This window comes from Hemibagrus wyckioides, linkage group LG07 (assembly GCF_019097595.1).
Source record: "Hemibagrus wyckioides isolate EC202008001 linkage group LG07, SWU_Hwy_1.0, whole genome shotgun sequence".
NCBI lineage: Eukaryota > Metazoa > Chordata > Actinopteri > Siluriformes > Bagridae > Hemibagrus > Hemibagrus wyckioides.
This window is the reverse complement of record NC_080716.1, coordinates 20,828,260-20,850,235: the sequence shown is the minus strand read 5'-3', so window position 1 is coordinate 20,850,235 and position 21,976 is coordinate 20,828,260. Positions and strand designations below refer to the sequence as shown.

The 21,976-nt window shown below is 39.3% G+C and overlaps 1 protein-coding gene across 1 annotated transcript in view; it reads right to left on the bottom strand.

Moving 5' to 3' along the window:
• The window catches only part of fgf11a (fibroblast growth factor 11a), a 73,302-nt gene that overhangs the window by 16,609 nt on the left and 34,717 nt on the right, over nucleotides 1-21,976 (bottom strand). Inside the window, exon 3 of the mRNA XM_058393771.1 lies at nucleotides 14,533-14,636. Within this exon, the coding sequence (XP_058249754.1) occupies nucleotides 14,533-14,636 (104 nt within the window). The remainder of the gene's footprint in view (nucleotides 1-14,532; nucleotides 14,637-21,976) is intronic.

Genomic DNA, 21,976 nt, shown 5'->3' with positions numbered 1-21,976 from the left:
ACTGTCTCGCTTTCTACATCTACATCCACAGGGGAGGCTGTGTGCCATCAGTAGTGCTTTATAATATAATATGTTAGAAAATAATAAGACTCTAAACTAACAGGTTTAATTGGGATTTGATGGGGTTCTCAAAGTTGCTATCAGTGCATTGTGATTATTACAGGTTTATACCTGCCTCTGTTCAGAGGGCTTAGATTTTAGTATTCACTGTCATTCACTGATATTGTACCAGATACAATAAAGCCTAGCAAAAACACATTTCTGAATTACTGATTAAATACTTTATTGTAGCTGTAGTGAGGAGCGGTCTAGTGTGGTTTATCACATCAAGTATTTCAAAGGATTTGAAAAAGATTGTATAAGAATTGATTTTTTCCCCCAGATGATCGTACTGTGAACTGCAAGTTCAGCTTCAACACAAAAATGGTTAAGCTGCCATGTGCTCATGCTTATCTTCATCCTCAGGCTTTCTCTCATTTATCTATTTTCCTAGATGTAATGCTTTTTTCACTTTTTTGTGATGCTGGTTAATTTCTGCAGTCTTAATTGCATTAGCATCGATGGGCAGTAGGTGGCACTCTCTAACACACTGTTCAAGGAGTCATCAGACTGATGATGAGCCATAAGCCAGTATTACAAAACTAAACACACACACACACCTTTACACTGTCAATCATTTTCTGCTTCACTTTCCCCTCACAGCTGAGGTTTCCTCTAATTGGATCCTAGTTTCCTGGTGTAGGTCCAGTATATTAACATGATGCAATAAAGGGCAGATGGTGGGGTGGTATCAGTGCTCAAGTACCAGTTAAAGCAGGGCAGAAAGGCTCTGACATGAGGATGAGCTTCCTGTCAAACTTTTTGCGATAGACAGGACAATGGGCCTGATGGAATTGACAAGAGGAAGAAGGGGAAAAAGAGGAAAGGAAAGGAACGAAAATGAGACAAGAGGAAAGGAAAGGAAAAGAAAGGAATAGAATGGAAAGGAAAGGAAAGGAAAGGAGACGAGAGGAAAGGAAAGGAAAGGAAAGGAAAGGAAAGGAAAGGAAAGGAAAGGAAAGGAAAGGAAAAGAAAGGAAAGGAAAGCAAAGCAAAGTACTCTCACTTGTCAGTTAAATGGAAATGTCAAAGCTCATGTGTATGAAAGAGGACCGTTGGCACTTTTGCACTTTTTGCATGTGTTTATGCATAAACACTATCTAAAAAAGGGGTTAAAATAGCAAAAATAAAAATAAATGAATGCAATGCTCAAGTCAAATACTAAATCTTTTATCCCCATCTACTGTCAGTTGTAAGGTAACATACTTCACACATTTTTATCCCATGCCACAATTATGCCAAAATCGGCACTTGACCACATTACCCATCAGCTCCTGTATGTCACATGATCCTGAACGTCCCGTCTCACTGAGCACTCACACCTGTTCTATGTTTCACCTAATCAGCATTCCTATTTTAGTTCTGGTTTCTGTGTACACCATTGTCATGCTTCTGTTGATGTTGTGTTTTGTTTGTTGCTTTGCCTCGGCGGTGAGAGCACATGATCCTCCCGTCTGACCGCCTAGGACACAGCCTATAATTCCAAGTATGTTCCATATTCTTCATTTCAGAGTGTAAAAAGTCTTCAACATACCAGACCAGAGGTTGCGACTGAGATACTGAGATAAACATTTTTTAAAAAAGAAAATGACACTATTTTAAAAATAAAGGACCAAAATCTTTCTGACTAATTAAGCACACCTCATATTTATATTGTAGAATTAATACTAACACTGTCTGAGTGTTTTAGCTTTAGGCTTAACAGCTTTACCCTCCAAGTGTTCTTACCTTTAATAAAACATTCATTTAGATTCCCATTAGGATCTGCGAGAGTGAGCAGTTAATAAGTTCTCTCCTTATTTAGTTGCTCTTCTGAATCATTTGTTTGGTCTGTGGCAATAATAGTGATTAAGCTGTAATAAATCATAACTCCAGGTGTTTAAAAATGTTTGCCTGGCAGGTTTAAAAATATGAGCAAATTTGCAAGTAGGAAAATCTTTAGTTTTCAGAATTTAATTTAGATGAAAAGGTTGAACTCTCTTCATGTAAATAATTTCCCCTGGACCACCATATACACTGAACAGGCATTACATTATGACCACCTGTCCAATATTGTGTTGGTCCCCCTTTTCTGCCAAAACAGCCCTGACCCGTCCTGCACTGTGTATTCTGACACCTTTCTATCAGAAACAGCATTAACTTCTTCAGCAATTTGAGCAACAGTAGCTCGTCTGTTGGATCGGATCACACGGGCCAGCCTTCACTCCCCACGTACATCAGTGAGCCATGACCGTCCATGACCCTGTCACCGGTTCACCACTGTTCCTTCCTTGGACCACTTTTGATAGATACTGACCACTGCAGACCGGGAACACCCCACAAGAGCTGCAGTTTTGGAGATGCTCTGATCCAGTTGTCTAGTCATCACAATTTAGCCCTTCATCAAACTCGCTCAAATCCTTACACTTGCCCATTTTTCCTGCTTCTAACACATCAACTTTAAGGACAAAATGTTCACTTTCTGTCTAATATATCCCACCCAGTAACAGGTGCCATGATGAGGAGATAATCAGAGTTATTCACTTCACCTGTCAGTGCTCATAATGTTATGGCTGATCAGTGTTCATTAGATAATTATGTCCTATTCCCTGTACAAAAGAATAATAATTTAAAAGAATATTTTTTTCTCACAGCTTGATGACGGCTTTAAGCGTCTTCCTAACTTTGTGTAAGATTTAGAACCACAGGTCAAGATGGAGAATGAAGTCCTGAATGAACACCTGCATGTTTCTGCATCTCTGACCCAGAAACAGCAGGAGGTGTGTGTGTCCTCTGCCTTTCACCTTGACTAGAGGAACCTACAGGGAGTTTGGGGATTTTCCAAAGAGAACAAGCGTGCAGCTTCCCCCTCCCTCCTTTTCTTGCTCACTTTCTCCCTGCGTCTCTCCCTCTCTATCTTTCCTGTGATCTGTACCTTAAATTTTGCTTCTGTTTACCTCCAACAGAAGACTTCACATTTTGCTGCTCTTAATTCTGCAAAGGTTTGGAGAAAAAAAAAGTAGTTTAGAGCAAGAGCAGTGTGTGTAGATAAAGAGGAGAGTGCTGACCTAGCAAACAGAAAGAGGAATGTATGATTTTGAAAAGAGAAGGTCACAACAGTGTGTGTGTGTGTTATGGGGTGTTCCTATATATACTGGTCTTTGAGGTCACTTGCAAACGTTGAATATGAGTGTGTGTGTGTGTGTGTGTGTGAGTGTGAAAGAGACCGTGAAATCTTTCCCTTCTGCATGACACAAACGACACACAACAAAAGAGACACTTTCCTCATACTGAAAGTCAGGCATGTGTCCTTTTCCACTGCTGCATCAACACACACACACACACACATACACACACACACACGCACACACACTACATTCTGTGTGATTATTGATGTCCCCCGAGCTGATAAGTCTCCAGCTCGACTTGTGTCACAGCTGCACAGAACCGATACACACAGTGGTGTTTGAATACACATTACAGCTCTTAAACTGCTAACTGCACTGGGACTAAACTCCTGAACAATGAATTACTTACACTGTAAATACTGAATCATCAGACTGAAATGTGCAGCAACGGATTCATGTATGTGTGTGTATGTGCATAAACTGTGAAGTGACTGATGCTGTACCCAAGATGCAGCACCTTTGCAATGCCAATGCAGCATACTTAGGAATCTCCTCCCTAACTCCCTCCCTCCTGTCCTCATCCCTCACTCTGGCTGGTCACATGACCTAAGGTGATCCCTATCTTGCACCTGCACACCCTGCATCTAAATGAAAGAGAGGAAGAAAGAGCAGACTATAGAGAGAGAGAGAGAGAGAGAGAGAGAGAGAGAGAGAGAGAAAGAAATAAGAACAGATATTAAGTGCACCCAATTATTGTATTTTGAGATGTTGCTTGGCTGAAAGTTTCACCCTGATGTATTGTACCAAAAAACTGCTGATAAATAAGCCTCTTCCATTTGGGTTAGAAAATGCAAGTCGTACATTTTCCTGCTAGTGAATAGTGTAACCACAGAAGCTCAGTGAGGTTCGTATTCATGGTTAAACCACATTCTCCTATGTAGTTCCCAAACCATTTCTTCCAGCACTCTGTCCTTGAGGATTTTGGTGTTATCTGTGGTCTGCGTTCATTCCTCTTTAGTAACCATGTTATCCTGCCCAGGGTCACAGTGGATCAGCAGAGGCTAGTCCAAAAACACTGGCTGTGAGGAGGAGACACACCATGAGGAGGACACTAGCCTATTATAGAGCACCACACACACACTCACACACACACCTAGGGATACAAAGTACAACTACAAGCGAATTTTGTGGGAAATTGAAGAGAAAACTATAAAAGCTATAGAAAAGTTACACAGAATAGGTCCAGATAATAACTCTACACCGCTCTAACGCAGCAACACATTCATCAATAAAAAGGAGTTACCCAGGCTGCTGTCTAGAGGGATGGAAGTTGATCACTGATGCACTAAAATCTTTTTGCAGATTTGATCAGGGGCTGTTCTACTCCTGTTCTGTGAATATTTATTAAACTCACAGATTGTGATCATAGAGTCAGCACTAATTTTTGAAAAATCAGACTAGAATAGTCGAAAACAGCTAACTGTCAGAACTGCACCCTTCCCAGATTACCCAAATATTGTGTAGCAGTGTACACCTTTATCCTCTCCGGCATAGAAATGAGTTTTTGAACTCTAAATGAACTCAGGAACTCAGGAAATTCAGAGAAGCTCAGCTGTGTATCAATGCTGCCATGGAGTCCTGACCTTCTGCTATTGGTCTGAAGGTCGGACTACACGAGACTAGGGTGTCTCCAACCTTGTGACAATAAAAGCTTCTTGAATCTTGAATCTTGTGACCTGAGTTCCCTGGGATAGGATCCTGGTTCTCCGTAACACTGTGTAGGATAAGCAGATCAGAAAATGGATGTATGTTTTTACTGTTGAAATGATGTGATGGAATTCCAACCTGGAAAAGTCAGCGCTCTTGAGAAAGTCACTTTCCAAGTAGAAAAAGTCGCCCATAAACATTATAATCAGATGTGTTATTTTGTTTCTGTGTAATTGCTCATGTTGTCAACTCAATCATGGAGAAGTTGTACTCAGTCTGGGCTTTTACCATTTGCTTCATGGCTTCCAGTTTTTGATCTTTGCTTTGTTATTTCAATTTGGCTTTCAGATTCTTTGTCTTTGTAATTGGTTGTCATGCTTGACATTTTGGAGATCTGGGTTCTGGGTTTATGTAGTGGATGTCCTTATACGACATTCCCTGGTTTTTCTCTCTGGTCTTGTTTCATCGCATACACATACATTGTTTGTATATATACTATATTGCCAAAAGTATTCGCTCACCCATCCAAATAATCAGAATCAGGTGTTCCAATCACTTCCATGGCCACAGGTGTATAAAATCAAGCACCTAGGCATGCAGACTGTTTTTACAAACATTTGTGAAAGAATGGGTCGCTCTCAGGAGCTCAGTGAATTCCAGCGTGGAACTGTGATAGGATGCCACCTGTGCAACAAATCCAGTCGTGAAATTTCCTCGCTCCTAAATATTCCACAGTCAACTGTCAGCTGTATTATGAGAACGTGGAAGTGTTTGGGAACGACAGCAACTCAGCCACGAAGTGGTAGGCCACGTAAACTGACAGAGCGGGGTCAGCGGATGCTGAGGCACATAGTGCGAAGAGGTCGCCAACAGCAGCTTTTACACAATGTCCTGCATGTTCCGTGCCAAACCCCTAATTATACTCACAGTCATTTTCATTTTGGGGATGAAATATTGGCCAGTTAAAGTTAATAGAAATTACAGGATCATTTGCACAAATATTCTGCTATTTCTTTTATTCATAGGAAAGTCAAATTGTTTAATAATACAGTGATGATTACATTTTTTATTATATTTTTGTATGCTCACTTAACAGAACACTGTTTTTGTCTCTTTTAAGCTATGTATATAATTCATCCATTTTATTTATTTTACATCCATGTTTTATTTTAATTTAGAATTATGGTAGACTTGTGAAATAGAGGCAAGTCTATATACAATATATTGCCAAAAGTATTCGCTCACCTGCCTTGACTCGCATATGAACTTAAGTGACATCCCATTCCTAATCCATAGGGTTCAATATGACGTCAGTCCGCCCTTTGCAGCTATAACAGCTTCAACTCTTCTGGGAAGGCTGTCCACAAGGTTTAGGAGTGTGTTTATGGGAATTTTTTGACCATTCTTCCAGAAGCGCATTTGTGAGGTCACACACTGATGTTGGACGAGAAGGCCTGGCTCTCAGTCTCCGCTCTAATTCATCCCAAAGGTGTTCTATCGGGTTGAGGTCAGGACTCTGTGCAGGCCAGTAAAGTTCATCCACAACAGACTCTGTCATCCATGTCTTTATGGACCTTGCTTTGTGCACTGGTGCACAGTCATGTTGGAAGAGGAAGGGGCCAGCTCCAAACTGTTCCCACAAAGTTGGGAGCATGGAATTGTCCAAAATGTCTTGGTATGCTGAAGCATTCAGAGTTCCTTTCACTGGAACTAAGGGGCCAAGCCCAGCTCCTGAAAAACAACCCCACACCATAATCCCCCCTCCACCAAACTTTACACTTGGCACAATGCAGTCAGACAAGTACCGTTCTCCTGGCAACCGCCAAACCCAAACTCGTCCATCAGATTGCCAGATGGAGAAGCACGATTCGTCACTCCAGAGAACGCGTCTCTGCTGCTCTAGAGTCCAGTGGCGGCATGCTTTACACCACTGCATCCAACGCTTTGCATTGCACTTGGTGATGTATGGCTTGGATGCAGCTACTTGGCCATGGAAACCCATTCCATGAAGCTCTCTGCGCACTGTTCTTGAGCTAATCTGAAGGCCACATGAAGTTTGGAGGTCTGTAGCGATTGACTCTGCAGAAAGTTGGCGACCTCTTCTCACTATGCACCTCAGCATCCGCTGACCCCGCTCCGTCAGTTTACGTGGCCTACCACTTCGTGGCTGAGTTGCTGTCGTTCCCAAACACTTCCACGTTCTTATAATACAGCTGACAGTCGACTGTGGAATATTTAGGAGCGAGGAAATTTCACGACTGGATTTGTTGCACAGGTGGCATCCTATCACAGTTCCACACTGGAATTCACTGAGCTCCTGAGAGCGACCCATTCTTTCACAAATGTTTGTAAAAACAGTCTGCATGCCTAGGTGCTTGATTTTATACACCTGTGGTCATGGAAGTGATTGGAACACCTGATTCTGATTATTTGGATGGGTGAGCGAATACTTTTGGCAATATAGTGTATTTGTATTGTAAAGGTTTTCTCCAGAAATCACTCTGTTAGACTGTTAGACCTTCCTTTCTCTGTCCTGAGTAAAGCCAGTGTAGTTAAACACAATCTGGCCCAGATCTGTCAGGCTCTTCCTGAGCACATGGGCACCTGTTTGTCAGTGTGTGCCTGTATTTGAATATAATCAGTAAGTAATAAGTATGAGTGTGTGCTTTGAGTTATGTGTGTGTGGGGTTCAAAGATGTTAACTGGCCCACGGCTAATTTTCACAATGGACACATTTGCTGTGGTCCAAGCATGACTGCTCCTGGCTTCACTGCAGCATTGGTCTGGTTTCAGACTCTACTGAACCCTGGTGCATTGGACTTCATTTTACATGATCACAGACATGCATGAAGAACACAATACCACATCTCACCTCTTCTGTTTCCCACAGCGTTCCCCTTCCACATGCTAAACTAATGATGTCATCAATTAACTAAAACGAGCTGTGTTCTCATTCAGTAATCGCAGTTCAACTGAACTGACTTCCAGCTAGTCTCTGGTTCTGTACCACAGTGTGCTTTTGCCTGATGGTGGCAGTAAACTGTTTTGACACAGTTAGCTAAATTGCAATCCTGTTTTTTTTTTTTTTGCTGACTACACCTGCAAAAGCATTTACTGAATATTTAGTAATGGTTACCACCAAAAGTTAACAGTATGGACTGACGCTTTCAAAACAGCTGGAAACAAGAGCCATGGAAAACATGTCTGCCTTGTACATCAAGAAATCATAATTAAGGAATTAATAACATGCGATATTATGAAACAAATCATGCACATGGCAAAAAATATTCAGAGTATCATAGGGCAGAAGCAGAAGGACTTCTTTTTCAGAGAAAACAAGAGGAAAGCCTTGCCAGGAGAATTGAGGATATTACAACAGCAGTCTGGAATGGGATGTACAACACATACATACTAGTGGTGGCCATCTTGTGCGTGTGTGTGTGTTTGCTTCTCTGTTTTCATGTTATTTGATGTTATCATATTACAGTGCAACCTTGGCATACAAATTTCATTCATTCTGGAGGCAAGTTCTTAAGGCGGAAATTCATATTGCAATATTAATTTCCCATAAGAAATAATGTAAATGCAGATAATCCATTCCAGCCACCCCAAAAATATTACCAATTTCCAAGGGTCCTTACAGGAAGTTGAGCCACAAAGCTTGGGCTGAAAATAGAACAGACCACTTACATCACCAATCTGTCAACAAATAAACATGAAAAATCCCGTACTGGAGCTTGTGAACGCATGCCGAAAGCAACGTTGGTATTGTGGGTTGACTCTTTTGAAATAGCTTTCGGTGACTGAAATTTTTTTTTGTAAAATTCGTAAACTCATTTTGGTTAGCTTTCCACCGATGCAAACGAGTTTTGAACAGGTCCCGGTTGTACATGCAACTTAGCTGGCGTTCGGTTCGGTTTGTTCATTCGTATGTCAAAAATGCTTCGTATGCCGGCGCAAATTGCTTGTAAAATTTCAATTCTTAAGACTAAAATTCATAACGGAGGGCATTCGTATGCCAAGGTTCCACTATATTGTATTTGCATAATTTAAACAATTTTTGGCCCTCAGGGATTTTATGTGAAACAGTTTGGACGCTCCTGGTCTAGAGCTTCCATCTCACCTTCCCTTCTTTTTCTCTCTGTGAGTTTGTGGTCTATGAGGAGTTCTACTCAGAGCAAAGTTAATAAAATGGGTCAGGTTACAGGGACTGGGACTATTTTTATCAAAAGCAATTTCCAACAGCCACATACAGGTAACACCAGCCTGAAAGCACACACCAGTGACACACGGCTTCATAATTATTCAGATCTATATCCATACTGAACATACAGACATTCCTACACAGCATGTACAGTATATAGACTACTGAGAACATCATGGCTGTTACGCTACTGCAGTGATACTGCTGGCATGTTTTGGGTCCAGAGGTAAACAACACTGCAAACATTACTCTGAAATTCTTCTGATTGATTAACTTTTATTCTGTTATAAACCATTTCTCCATTGATGGGTGTGGTCTTTTACATAATGACTCCGCCCCATCCTCAGCCTACATAGGCTGAATGAATGATTTAATAAGTATAAAACTGTTTAATGTATATCACATGCACAGGGAACACCTTAGAAAATGAACACCCATGGAAGATTTTGGAGCCATAAGATAGATAACACCTAAACATTAATTGAGTGAAAACCAATTTTTAATCCCCACGTGTCCACTTGATCCCAAGATGCACTAAAGTTTTCTATGAGCATGCAGTGGACCAACATCTTATAATGCCACTTTATGTTGGTTTTATTTTTGCCTATAATTTATTGCCTGTGTGCATGTCATTTTGTCCCACCCAAGCTCTTCTTTTAAGAAATTGCTCAAAGGCATTAACCCCTGTAATTATAATTTATAACTTAATTATAATTTGGCCATTTAATAGCATTAGGCCTATCTCACGTCATTTTCTTCACTTACTTGCTGTACAAAGCAAACTAAGGAAACGAAGAGAGAAAATTGCAGAGTATGCAGAAGAAAAAAGTGAAAAAGTGACGCGCTTCTTTGGCAGGGAGCCAAAATGACCACCAGGGTCATTAAAACACCAGCTGAGGGAATATCTCCAGGACACTTCCAGAGAGATGTAGAATTGTTGCCAAGGCATTTCAAAGCTGTTCTGGGGGCTTGTGGTGGCCCAGCACCATATTGAGACACTTTAGGATTTTTTATATATATATATATATGTCATCCATTTGTGTGTGTGTGTGTGTTTGTGTGTGTGTTTGAGTCCGCAGTGACGTCCACCACAAATAAACATGAATTATAGATGAGCTTTAAGGTAAATACGATCAAGAAAAAGTACACACACGCGCACACACACACACACACACACACACACGCACACACACACACACACACACACACACACACACGCACACACACACACACACACACAGAGAGCAAGTCCTGTCATTGTACCAGATAATGTAATTAATTACAATATACACAGAAAGAAAGACAAGGAAGTGGAGCTATAAAGAGACTCTATTCTATATTCTCTGGGTAGAAGTAAGTCGACCCATTTTTCAGTACGGGAAAGGACCACAGCAGCTAGCAGAAAAAAAAAAATAGAGAAAACCCCCACAAAGAAAGTGTCTGTCCTCCTTTCTCCATCTGTGAGGAAAACAGTTCACCCTGCTTTACCTGCACTCCAGTCCCCACTTTCATCCTTCATCTTTTTCCCCCCTTCTTTTCTACTCTTTTTCCTGCCATGATGCTAAATGACTGTGCACCAAATCTGAAATAGTGATTACCACAAAACAATAAACAAGCTCAGAAAAAAGAAAAGAGCTCATCTGCTGCGCCAGAAGAGAACAGAGCTCTGGGAACAAACAACGGCAATTTTGCGATCATCTGCCAGGCGAGAAATTGTGAAACACACACACACACACACACACAGAGAAAATACTATCAAATTGTGTCACCCTGCTATCATTAATAAAAAGCTTTCAAGAACTTTAGATTAGTTATGAACATGGTCTTGAGTTTCACACTGAGGACAGTCAGGTGTGTGTCTGATCCCTTCTTTTGTGTGCCTCAAAGCTTTTGAAAAGGCAGTCAAAAGTTTTTGAACACTTGAAGTTTCTTAATGTTTTATTGCAGTTTAATGGCTGTTACTGTCACAGACCGAACAACATGATACAGAAGAGCAATTAAACCTGAATCTTTCTGGAAGTTATTAACCGGTCTGTCTCAGATGCTAATGGGACTCTAATGAGTGCTTTATTAAAGGCAGATACACTTGAGGAGTAAGGCAGTTAGGCCTGTAATTAAAATACTTATAGACAGTGATAGTGTTACCTGTAAAACAGAAATATATAGTGAGTTGCAAGGGACTAAATAGACGGGTAAAGAGTTCGCTAATCTCTTTTCCAAGGAGATTAGATACATTTTTCATCTATCAAGAAGAGGAAGAAGAAGAATTAAAGGCCATTGTTCGTCACATATACTTTACAGCACTGAAATAATTTTCTTCACATATCCCAGCTTGTTAGCAAGTTGGAGTCAGAGTACAGGGTCAGCCATGATACAGTATACCTGAAGTATACCAGAGAGGGTTAAGGCCCTTAATCCATAGCCCAACAGTGGCAGTGCTGCGGCTTGAGCCCTTGACCTTCTGACCAGTAACCCAGAGTAACCCTGTTTCTTTTGAACTTGCTTAAGCTAGGTCTTGCTTTTGGATCTTCCTGCAAATACACACATTCAGTACGTCCTGTCTGTACTACATGAAGGCTTAATGTAACACACTGTAGGGGTTAACGCAACATTCTCACTGAGTTAAACTGAATTGAGACTTTCAGCCGGTGCAGGATATCCACCCTTGGCACGTATCAGCTCTAAATGTAGTTCATACAGCCGATTATTTCTCCTTTGAAGTGTATATGGATTTAACCCACTTCTGTCTTCAGTGACCGAGAAAAAGCACATAAGGGAATATGTTTCAAGATGTCTTTGTGCTCTCAGATCTTTCTTGGCTGCTATCATCTTCCATTCTTACTGAAACCTTCCTCGCGACACAAATTCCCATGCAATGTTTTTTTTTTTTATTTTTTTTTTTTTAAGGTTATTAGGCCAAAACTGTTCACCAGCCTCTAGACACAATTTGACACATCCTGTGATACTGTTACTGGTATTGTTATAATAAACTTTTTCTCACACAAAAGCGATACTTGGGTGTATTGACAAACACCAAAGTATATTTCAATCCTTAAAAAAAAATAAAAAAATTACTCAGCTCACAGACAATAACAAGATGTATTTCCTTTATGGCTGTAGCTCAAGCTTGGGGTTAAGGGGAGGGGACATAGAGAAGGAGAGAAGAAAAGAGAAAATCAGAGAGAGGGAGGTGGCACATCCCATAACTGTCAAGCTTATGCAGGTGATCAGAGACAGAGTTTCACCGTGACTCAATTTGTCTTTGTTATTCTAATATCTGTCATATCTATTTGTAATATCCATCTTACCTGACATACCTGTTTAAATATATAATATATATGAGAGCCAGAACGTGTATTCTTCATATTTGTGGGAAACACGGTATAACAATATATGATGTTACTGATAAAACCTGAAGTTTTCCCTGAAGGTACTGTCATAGATTTGTACGTTTGTGTGAATTGTCCCCCTCAATCATATCTGCTTAAGACATCTTTGTGTTTTCACTGTTTATTATAGTGTTTGATGGCTTTGGGCTGCTAAATTCAATTAATTCTACAGATAGACCATACTGTTAATAAAATAATGAGTTAAAATACTTAGTTATAATTAGTTGATTATTAGTTAAAATGCTGTTATATATTTACAGAGCTTATTACTTTTTCTGTCACGTCTTTTTGTATACACGTTTAATGTAACATTACGGTTATTCTGAACAATGTATCTGCAGTGTCTATGACCTTGACTGCATGTGGTGTTACTGACAAATTGTTAATGAGGAAAATGGGAAAAGTAAAAATCTCCATGATAAAAAGTGAGTGAATCCAATTCTATCTTACGCTTGATTTAACTATTATTGTGGTCCACAAAGTCTATTATTTTTGCACTGAGGTGATGATTTGAAGTTACGCTTCATTATAAACAGCATGAATAAAAAAATGCAGTTGAGATATTAACCCGTTAAACTCCCTGTTTTCAGCTTTGGATCTTAAAACATGTTTATATAACTCCAGTGTATCCAGTAGGAACGGTGTGCAGTTACAGGAGTGAGGAATGAGAGTGTAGAGACTTTCTGAGAGCTGCTAGAGGTTTGAGCATTCACTAAAGACTCACAAACACACTCAGTCCACTCATTACATTATACAACAACTTGCCCATTTCTACAGCAGAACCAGAAAGCTGACTTTACTATAAATTACTGGAAAAGAATTTGATGATCAGAGAACTTAACTGCCATAATTGTCAGTGTTCTGTAGTGTTCAAAATAAGATGTGTGTTTGTACAATGAACTAACAACACATTTTTGTCATGTGCATACCGAAAGCTTTCCTGTGCTACAGTTATACACTCTTACCCAGACATGGTGCAAACAATTATAAGTAGCTCTTATTTAAATACAAAAAGTAACGAAACTACACAAATGAAATAATAAAAAAAAAAACTGTAAACAATGTGTGCAGTCATATACCGATCAGCCATAGCATTATGAGCAGTGACAGGTGAAGTGAATAACCCTGATGATCTCCTCATCATGGCACCTGTTAGTGGGTGGGATATATTAAGCAGTGAACATTTTGTCCTCAAAGTTGATGTGTTAGAAGCAGGAAAATGGGCAAGCGTAAGGATTTGAGCGAGTTTGACAAGGGCCAGATTGTGATGGCTAGACGACTGGATCAGAGCATCTCCAAAACTGCAGCTCTTGTGGGGTGTTCCCGGTCTGCAGTGGTCAGTATCTATCAAAAGTGGCCCAAGGAAGGAACAGTGGTGAAGCGGAGACAGGTTCATGGGTGGTCAAGGCTCATTGATGCACGTGGGGAGTGAAGGCTGCCCCTTGTGATCCGATCCAACAGATGAGCTACTGTTGCTCAAATTGCTGAAGAAGTTAATGCTGGTTCTGATAGAAAGGTGTTAGTGCAGTGCATGATGGGTCAGGGCTGTTTTGGCAGCAAAAGGGGGACCAGCACAATATAATGTTATGCCTGGTCGGTGTATAGTGACATAGATATTAAACATACAAACAAAAATTCTGAACAAAATGTAGCAAGTAAAGAAAATAGTGATGTACTTAACAATGTAAACTGTCTGATGTCGAGTCAGAGTCCAGTGTAAATGTCAGTAATAATGATAATGGAAGACAGAATGGGATGCAAAAGTGTTTTTTTGTGTACTATATAACGAACAACAATAAACCGATTGTTAATGTTAATGTTCATTTAAAACTTAGTAATACGTTTGTAGTAAGTTCATGTCCCTCATAAAGTTGTAATGGAACCCACTCTACTACCTGACGATCCACAAACCTATGCTGAACACATTCAGCATGAAATAAATCCAGGCTGAAACACAGCATAATACAGTATTCCTGAAAGCTCATAACTGAAACAAAAAGTGTTTATAGACATGTTCATAACTTACAGAAGTGTAGAGGTAGCCCTCACTGTTCATGGCAACGTAGAGGCCCGTCTTCGTGCTCTGGATAGCGACTATTCTCAGACCCACAGGAATCAAGTTGAACAGCACTGATACAGAAAGAGAAAGAGAAAAAAGTGATACATCCTGTTTAGATGTACTGCAATCCTAGATCCTTGTTTTTTTCCCCACCTTTTTGTAGTCACATTTGAAAGCACAGTGGAGATACTTCAGCACACATCCAAAAAAAAACAACAAAAAAACAACAACTCCCAATATACTGCAATATGCTGGTGTCCTGATGATGAGTCCTAGTAGTACAACTGAGTTGGAACACACCTCAGAGGTGCATGGATCTCAGAGAAGGATGTCATATAGTGCCACATAACATAAGCTATGTGAACTTATTTCTTCTCTTTAACTCCAGGTGACAATTGGACTCCATGACAAGTTTTGAATATTGTTAACTTAAAGTAATTCATTGTCTTGACTACTGGTGAGTTAAAACAAAAGATATCTCCAAGTTGAGTTTTCTCACAGGTTTGAGGAAGCAGGAGAGCAGGTGAAGTTTAACCATCCTGAAATATCTTGTACTACATCCTGTGATAATTTCATTTTCTTTTAAGGTCTGTCACAAATATCACACTATACCCTAAAGGCTATTTATATTAAATGCTAGATTCTACAGTATCAATATACAGCACCATTAAGATTTCGGTTAGTTTCATTCTATAATTAAATTACTGCAAGATTATATATAATCATGTAAATCCGCCATGTTCCATAGTAATATTTAATTGAATTCATTTCTATTTTTCCAAAATGTGATAAAACTTTTTTTTTTTTATATAAGTACAGAATAGTACATTACATTTATTTACACACAACAGTGTAATGTTCATTAACCATTTTTGGTTTTATATTCATTAATTCTGTCATTCATCCATTTATTAAATTTTCTTCTCCTCCTCGTTACTTCTGCTTTGAAAAGTAATTTACTGTTTATGTTGCATTATTATTTTAGCTTTATTTTGATATTTTAAAGAGGCATCAACAGAAGAGAACATATAATAAAATGAAATTTCATACATTTCTTCACTCACTGACTCACTTTATTAATCCCTTTATCCTGTAGAGGGTCAGTGTATAAAAACAGGCGGCCTGGCAACACCAGGTGTGAGACCGGACAACAGTTCATCACTGGCCACAACCAAGCCACCCTACCACCCTCACCACCACCACCAAAAAAAACCCCACACTCACACAGCCACAAAAACTCGCTCCTAGGGGCAATGCTGGTGTACCAAGTCCACCTGAAGCAGCCATATTTGAAGAAATGAAATTAATCTAATGAAGATGTACATTCAGTGATCAAAATTTCTTAATCATGATGGGTCTAATTATTACAATTCAGACAAATTCATTAGTGCATTGGGACGTAGCCAGTCTAGAGGTTATGTGGAGTTAATGTGAGTGAAATATAACTAACATAACTGACAGCTCTGTGACCTCACTTGTTGTCTGAAAGTCTCCTCAGGTGCACAGAGGAACAGAGAACTGTGTAAAAGAAAAATGCGGTGGAATGCTTGATCCAGCTCCATCGTCATATCATCAATGTGCTAGGTGGTCTGTACTGTCCTCACTGTCTTGATGATAAATCAGTCTCTCTCTCTCTCTCTCTCTCTCCCTCCTTCTGCTCCTCATTCTCAAGATGTTACTTACCACACACGGCAGCTTTTAGATTAATTAAAGTCTTTTGAAAAATGGAGTGTTAGTGTGTGTGCGTGTGTGTGTGTGTGTGTGTATGATGGGATGGGTACTTGGCAAAAAATCTGAACAGCTAATAAAGAGAAACGTTGTGCGAATGTGCGTGAGCTGGAGATACAATAGCAGAGATAATATGTAGTATATGTACCCGCTGAAAATGGGAAAAACTTGCGGTGGTTGTTAAAAAAACCGGAAAGATGACTCCTTACTAGATCACTGCAGGGGGAACAGCAGCCAGTGAGTCATCTCTCACAACGTTGAGTGTCAGATCAGAGCTGCAGCGTGGCTACTGCCATCACTCGGGGAGTCATTTAGTTATCCGGCATTATGCAGACTGATGTCCTGAACTGCTCTGAAAACTGGAGTGACGCAAACGGTCAGGGTCGTAGGATTGAGAGTGTGTGTTTGTGTGTGTACAAATATACCCCAGAGACAAGTGGTGTCCTACTCTCTGTCTTTGCTCATTAACAATTATAGAAGCTCAATGCAGAATGACAACCTTCAGGCCCCTCCAGGGCCATTCACCAGTGTACATCATGTTGGGAAAAGAGAGCGGGTTCATGTCAGGTAATGTCTCAGCCAGTCTGTCATTTCCCTGTCTCTACCATCTTCCATTATATCGCTGTATTCATGGATGATCACATTTCTTTTAGCTGAATCTATCATTTTTACCCCACCCACTGAAACTCACATCACATCTCATCTGCAGGGGCTGAGTGAAATTCTTGACTTGCGGTTTTAGCATCTTTCTGTCTTTCTGTAGTAATCATGCTGGGATTAAACAGTCAAGTGAAGTTAAATGTGTTAATAGCACCTGACAGGTCTACATTTGAGGAGGAAAACTTTAAAGAATAAACTAATGTTTGTGGATTTTCTTCTAAGCTGGATATCTTGCTTGACATTTCTAGAGAAAAGTAATTCTATGTTTAAGTTTCGATTATCTTAATTGTGAGTGATCTCACTTTTTTGTTTTTCAACTCATACTACTTTCCACTTTTGCTTATTCATAATAAAGTTTAATTTGGTTTCCATAACTTTGGTTTGTTGTCCGTGTTGGAAGATTGAGAAGTTTATTGTTTGTTGGCAGGTAAAAAAAAAATTACAGCACACACACACACACACAGTCCCAGGTCTTTTGTCCTGCTACTGCTCTCATTAGGGCTGTTACATAAGCAGCAGAGTGGAGACTGGGATGCCGTGTGCCAGGCACCAGACAGGCAGGGCACACTCTGTGATTGAACACCCGTCAGCAAGACACCAGCTGTTCCTCTGCCGTGCCTGGGCTCTTCGTCTCTACCCATCCTTCTAGGGACATTATACTCTCTCTCTCTCTCTCTCTCTCTCTCTCTCTCTCTCTCTCTCTCTCTCTCTCACACACACACACACACACACACACACACAAACACACACACCTGTCTGATTCAGCATGGGTACAGTAGATAAACTTGAAGTCTGGCTTCCAATTGCTATAACTCATTATCCAATTTGACAGCTCATTATCCAAAACAAATAATCCATTTTGAAAATAATGAAATTCCACACTTTTCAGCAATCCTTTGCTATAAGATCTCAAATGAAATAATAAACAGTGTAATTTTCATTTAATCTTCGTTACAACAAACATTGTTATAAAAATGACAACAGTTGTTTTTTTGTGAAAGAGAAGCCAGAGTCAAAACATGCATAGACAAAGTAATGTCTAGGGAGAAACTCAAGGCAGAGCAAAAAAAAATTAAGTTGGATCAACAACACACAGACATTTAAATGTGTTCATTTATCTGCATTTTTTTCATATGCAAGCTCCATATGTGCAAACATGAAATAACAGAGATAAAATCCATTTTCAAACCTTTCAATTCACTTATCCTACACCAGACAATTTTACTTTAGAGCACAGACACTAAATTCAGTTGCTTGACTGGAAGAGAACTTTCACACCCCTGTAATGCTGGATGTTTAACACCCTTGCTCTTAGTAGGGAGGTAGTTTATGGTGAGAAAGCTTATGGTCAGCTTCTTGAAGAGGCACATAATGGGAAGGTTGGGAAGATCACAGATACAGGTGCGACCAGTAGCCGTGGGAATCAATAAAACAGAGCAGCTGTATTAAAACAAGTCCTTAACTGGCTGAGATGAGCAAACCGCAGTGTGTAATCACTCTGGACAGAGGCCAACAGCCACCACGCTGAAGCCAGCCAGCTACGGCCTTTCATCTAAATTGTGGCAGGGACAAAAAAAATAGAAAGTGCACTCATCTCTAGTGTCCTTAAGACTTGAACGGTCAACTGTACTTTTTTAAAAGAGTTTGTGGAACTAATGTGTGTGTGTGTGTGTGTGTGAGGTTGGATATGGCCTAAAGCTTGGCAGAACTCCGTGGCTTGATTCTTTATTTAGATTGGATGGGCAGCCAGGGCCATGTGGGGACAGAGGAGGTGGGAAAACCATAGAGATGACATATTGTTTCTGACAGGTGGCTTGGGAAGCAGGGTTGGGCTCTTTGTTGGCTGATATCTTGTAATGTGCGTATTTCTGGAGCATTAATGAGAGAGAGAGAGAGAGAGAGATCCTTCATGTGAGTGATGGGGCTTTTAAAAACAATGCTGTATTTATGCTGGGCTTGAAACTAGGCCATTGTCTCCTTTACAACCCTGGAAGTGTGCAACCACTGACCATTACAGCACTGACAAAAGGAACGATCAAACCATAGGATATTTGAAATGCTGTTTCCAGCTTCAAGTCAGCCTGCGTGCGTTAATTATTTAGCCGTTCTAACGGCTGATTCAGCATTTTTTCCTCAGCTCATTAGCATAGTCCGCAGTGCAGTGCATAATGAGGAGTCTGATACTGCTGAAGAGAGGGCACACACCTCTGGAGACATTTCATCTTGGCATTCAAGCCTGGCAGACGATCTGAGACAAAACCCATTTTCTCTATGATAAAGCTAACACTGTGCCTAATTCCTCTCAAACGCCCATAATTCATCGCTCCTATGCTTGCTCTTTTTCATAAAAATGCAGAGACACCTGTACAATTATTATCTTTAAAATGTTAGTGTAAGAAGCAGCACATTTTATGCAGTATGTGTGGGTGAGCTAGCTTAACAGGATCCGCTAGCACAGTTAAGCGAGCACGCCATGTGCACTAGGCCCTCATTATTCACCTTTAGCAGTACCTGGGGTTGCAACTGAATACAAATATATTATTCAGAATGAATCGATAATGTGTTTGAAGATACGAATACTTATATGAATAGGAGGAAGGCTCAGTGTTAATTTTTTTTTTACAAAATCAGAAAGTTTCACGGCCTGGAACTTCTGGTTGAGACCAATGATGTGTACTGTGACTGGGATTCTGACAGACACAACAAAAAACATATGTCAGTGGGAGGTTTTTAATTTCATGGAGGTGGGTGCAAGTGGTCAGTCCCTTGCAGGACAAAGACAAAAATTTACATGAAAATGAGGTGCTAAAAATAACTAATGCTAAATGACTCAAAATAAGGTTTAAATATGGCTAATATTTTGTTTATATTTTAGGAAATATAACCAATAAAATTCATTAGAATATTTTTTCTTACAAAAATTGTGTCAAATGTTCAAATGTTTCCCAGTGTTTCTGCCATTCTTGGGACATATCATTAATAAGTGAATAAATTTAAAAATAAATAAATTAATACAAATTAATACAAATACATGCTCGGTTTGGGCTTAAGTCTGAATCCGTATACACATGGGGACATGTAGGAGCACTAAACAGATCCAGATAGTGGCATTACAATACACCTCTAGAGAGTACCAAACTATCTAACCCAAAACCTATTTTAGACTGTTCTAGAAACAGTCAACTTTCCCTCTGAAACTTTTTCTTCAAACTTTTTCAAAGCTTCCCATAGAAGCTTTATATATTAACACCAGCTACATATCAAGGTGGAGATCAGCATCAATGATCAGTGTACACTAAATTATGATTACTTTTAATTAATTACAATTAATTACTTCAGTTATACTCCTTCAGGTGGGAGTAAATGTAAAAAAATCTCTTCTTTGCAGACTAGAAATCAGGAGTTTATTCTTGTTTTTTGTAGTGTCTGTTTCTAGCAACAAACAAAACACTTAGATTTCCATCCTGCTAATCACTTCTGCTTAAAGCTACAGCATTAACATCAGTATGCACATTTTTTTTGTTTAGGGATTAGCTTTTATTTAGATAAATTAATGAAATATCTAGGTCATCATAATAAAATGCTTAGACATGCTTAACAAACAAACAAACAAATAAATAACAACCAACCAACCAACCAAACAAACAAATAACAACCAAGCAACCAACCAATTAAATAACAAACAAACAACTAACCAAACAAACAAATAAATAACAACCAACTAACCAACCAACAAATCCAACTAACCAACCAACCAAACAATCAAACAAATAAATAAATAAATACCGACCGACCAAACAACCAAGCAAGCAAGCAAGCAACCAACCAACCAACCAACCAAACAAACAAACACCAAACAAACAAACAAATAAATACCAACTGACCAACCAACCAACCAAACAAACAAATGAACAAACAAATAATACCAAACAAACAAATAAATAACAAGCAACCAAACAAACAAATAAATAACAACCAAGCAACCAACCAAAGAAATAACAAACAAAAACAAACAAATTAATAACAACCAATCAACCAACCAACCAAACAAACAAATAAATGAACAAACAAATAACAACCAAGCAACCAACCAACCAACCAAATAACAAACAAACAAACAAACAAACAAACAAATAACAACCAACTAACCAACCAAACAAGCGAATAAATAGTGGCATCTGTATGTTGAGTCAGAAAAGTGCTGATCTTTTGAAGTGTCAAGTCATTAAATTCACAGTTATAGCAAAGATACAGCAAAATGCTTCCTCTCTTTTAACACATTATGTGCAGTACACATGTTCTGAATTGCAGCAGTCAGACACGGCAGTTTTCATTTCCAGCATGATGGAGCTGCCAGTTAACTGTCAGACAACGTATGCTCAAATCAACACCATGTCCCAATTACTGTTACTGGATGACACAAAGTGTCTGCAGAAAGTGCTACTTAAAGCAGGTGAAGCTTTGAAAACAAACAATATAAAATTATTTAACAAGTTTGGTTTGTACATGAGCAAGAAATTACTATGAATGCCATGTGATATCTTCTGATATCTTCTGATTCTGATATCTTTGCTCTCATTAAACATGCCTTTATCTATGGATTTGCATGAATATGCAAATTGGAAACACCCCTATGCCCCCTTTTTATAGCAAAATCAGCTGAGTTATTTATGTAGATATAATTTTGTATCCTGACTATGATCTTTGACTGCAACTTTGCAGTTACTATGTCATCGGCAAATCTTTAAGAGATTAGTCCATAAAAACACTTTAATAAACAACACGACTTCGTAATGCTTTTTATTTTTTTTTGTATTTTCATTTGCACTGATGACCCCCCCCCACACCCCAAATTTAAATGTTTTAGTTTTCCTTGTGGGCTATTATCATGAATATAGCACCCATAATGCTTTATACAATTAACAAACAAACAAAAAATTGATTTTTGTAATTGCGTATATAAAGCATATTAGTGAGATCTACGGTGAACTCATAAGAAGTGAGTCAGCGTGCTACACCTCCA